Source organism: Solanum pennellii, chromosome 7, assembly GCF_001406875.1.
Source record: "Solanum pennellii chromosome 7, SPENNV200".
Classification (NCBI taxonomy): Eukaryota; Viridiplantae; Streptophyta; class Magnoliopsida; order Solanales; family Solanaceae; genus Solanum; species Solanum pennellii.
The window spans coordinates 42366581-42369265 of record NC_028643.1 but is presented as its reverse complement, the minus strand read 5'-3'; the positions used below and the strand labels follow the sequence as shown (position 1 = coordinate 42369265).

The 2685-nt window shown below is 35.8% G+C and overlaps 1 protein-coding gene across 2 annotated transcripts in view; it reads right to left on the bottom strand.

Moving 5' to 3' along the window:
* Positions 1–839: 839 nt before the first annotated feature.
* LOC107026579 (protein NRT1/ PTR FAMILY 6.2-like) overlaps positions 840–2685 on the bottom strand; it is a 3147-nt gene continuing 1301 nt past the window's right edge. For both annotated transcript variants that reach the window (XM_015227598.2, XM_015227599.2), the window contains exons 4-6: positions 2055–2596; positions 1628–1971; positions 840–1551 (exon numbers count right to left, since the gene is read on the bottom strand). In XM_015227598.2, the coding sequence (XP_015083084.1) occupies positions 1031–1551; positions 1628–1971; positions 2055–2596 (1407 nt within the window). In that variant the 3' untranslated portion in view covers positions 840–1030. The remainder of the gene's footprint in view (positions 1552–1627; positions 1972–2054; positions 2597–2685) is intronic.

Here is a 2685-nt window from a genome sequence, read left to right as displayed (position 1 = left end):
ATCACAAATGACATAAGATTTTAGTATGTGAAATACTTACTATCAATAAAGAATAAATCTTTACACAGAGTTTTTCTCATTTGACGATAAAGTTTGTACAGGGGCGGACCCACATGGTGTCCGCCGGGTGCTCGAGCACCCATTAACTTCGTTATGAAATATATATATATATATATATCTATGTAGAAATTGATAGGTATTTGTATAAAATTAACATAGAGCACCCAATGAATAAATCATATAGTTGGCCCAATGGTTCTAGGATGGGTACTTAAGACTCTTTTAATGTTGTTGTACCAAAGTTTGAATCTCATTGTTAACATATATTTTTTTATAGTTTCACTTCAGAGCACCCACAGCCTTAAAATCTTAGATCCGCCACTGAGTTTGTATGTTCTTCTAATCGTTAATCGAGTGAATTTTAAAAATTCAAACAGAGTAGAAAATCATAAAGGTTTTAATCTCCAGAAACCTCAAGTACAGAAACTATATAAATTTCTTAAGATTGTTAATACTTGTATCAAGGTTAGTCAAAAATACAGAAAAAGAAACAAGATGAGATAGATAGAAAAATACTTTTAATCCGTTTTATCTTAGGAGAAATTAAACTGTAACCTCGGGTACATGTGAGGGGATTAGATTTCTAAAAGAGAAGCAGTAGTTACTCGGATTAAAAGTATTTTTTCTATCTATTTTATCATGTTTCTGTTTTTGTTTCTGTATTTTTCACTAACCTTAATACAAGTATTAACAATGTTTTCACAATCTGTAAAATCCTTACCTATCGATCATTTTGTATATGACAGAGAAGCCACGATATGGCATTATATCAACATTGATCATCCGCAAAACTTAAACTTCATTATTTATTGTCCTCTCAAATTAAACGTGGGTTTCATAATATTGATATTATTTTACAGGATCATACCTTACACGATTTGGTATTCGTGAAACTAATAAATTTATATAGGGCAACTTGAAAATCATAGTATATAATATGTTAGCTACATTGGCAGTACTTAGCTATATTCTAGCACTTGTCTTGAGCTCCATATCCATTGGGTATGGGAGATTTAGGTTTCCTTGGTTTGTACCAAGTTGCGGAATTTAGATAGATGGCAAAGTTTATGACTCCTAAGGCAGCAAGAAGCCAATAGAACAAGTCTAGCCTTCCATAATTAATATTGTCTGCAAGCCAGCCTTGAGCTGTAGCATTGGTTTTGGTGGCCTTCTTGATAACGGAGACTAAGAAGCTGCTAATGAAAAAACCAAGTGAAAGGGTTGTCAAGAAAAGGCCAGTACTCATTGTCTTCATCCCTTTGGGTGATTGTGTTATAAAGAAATCGAGTTGTCCGGTGTATATGAAGGCTTCCCCAGATCCTACAAAGAAGAACTGTGGGATCAACAGGAATACACTAATTGGCAAAGTTGAAGTGTTGCGCCCCACTGATTTTGCAACCGTCAATCTTTTCTGCTCTGCTAGTGCAGCTGCTGCCATTCCTATTACTGATAAAACAAGGCCAATGGCAATTCTTTGTAGGTTTGTAAAACCTGGAAGCCACACGCATCATCATATGATTAAGTTAATTAATTACTAGTTCACATAAATATATGCATGCAGCTTTACCTGGTTTTCCTTTCCATTTCTTCCAAAGTGGCATGATAATTCGGTCGTAAAGAGCCAAGGTGATTAAGATGGCTGCGACAAAGAAGACAGTGAGAGATCCAGCTGGAATTTGGAAGTTGCCAATTGTTCTTTCCATGGTAGAAGCTTGTTCAACAGAAAATGTAATCATTTGTGCGTAGGTGGTCCAGAATATTATAGTGGTGGCCCAAATTGGGAGCAACTTTGCCATCATTTTCACTTCCTCAACCCTGGTCACTGAGCTAAGCTTCCATGGATTTGGAGCAGAGCATGATGCATGCTCCTCGAAATCTCCTTCACTTACGATAGCAGCCTTGTCCAATATTCTACATAGCCAGTATATAATTCAAGATACATACTAATTAAAATTAAGCATATCATATTATTTGTGTTAATTAATTAAGCTAACCTAAATTCTTGTGTGTGTTGGATTCTGCTAGCCTCTGGAGTAGACGTACTCTCGTAAAGCATGGCAGCATCATATGGGAGATCCAATTTCCTCTTCCTTATAGCAGCAACAATGACTTGAAAAATGTGGACAATGGGACTTCCTGCACTTTTCTTGTAACGGTACCTTTTAGTACCGAGAAGGAATATTATGATGGCAATGAACATGGATAGTGAACAAACACCATATGCCCAAATCCTTCCAACTTCATCTTGGATGTAAACAAGCACTGTAACTGCTGTCAAAGTTCCTAAGCTGATGAAGAAGAAGAATCTGTTGAAGAAATATGTCATTTGTGCTTTTTCCTTGTCATCTTTCTCATCAAATTGGTCGGTTCCGAATACTGACACACTAGATTTTAAGCCACCAGTACCCAACGCTATTAGATATAAAGCTAAGTATAGTATTCCCATTTGAAAACCATTCGCTGGTTGGCAATTGAGATTGCATGGAGGGGGTCGCAGTTGGGGCAGGGTGGTGGCCACTGTTAACATCCCAGTTCCCTGAATTGAAAATAGTACAATATATATATATGATCAAATTATTCCAATATATATATATATATATATATATATATATATATATATATAAA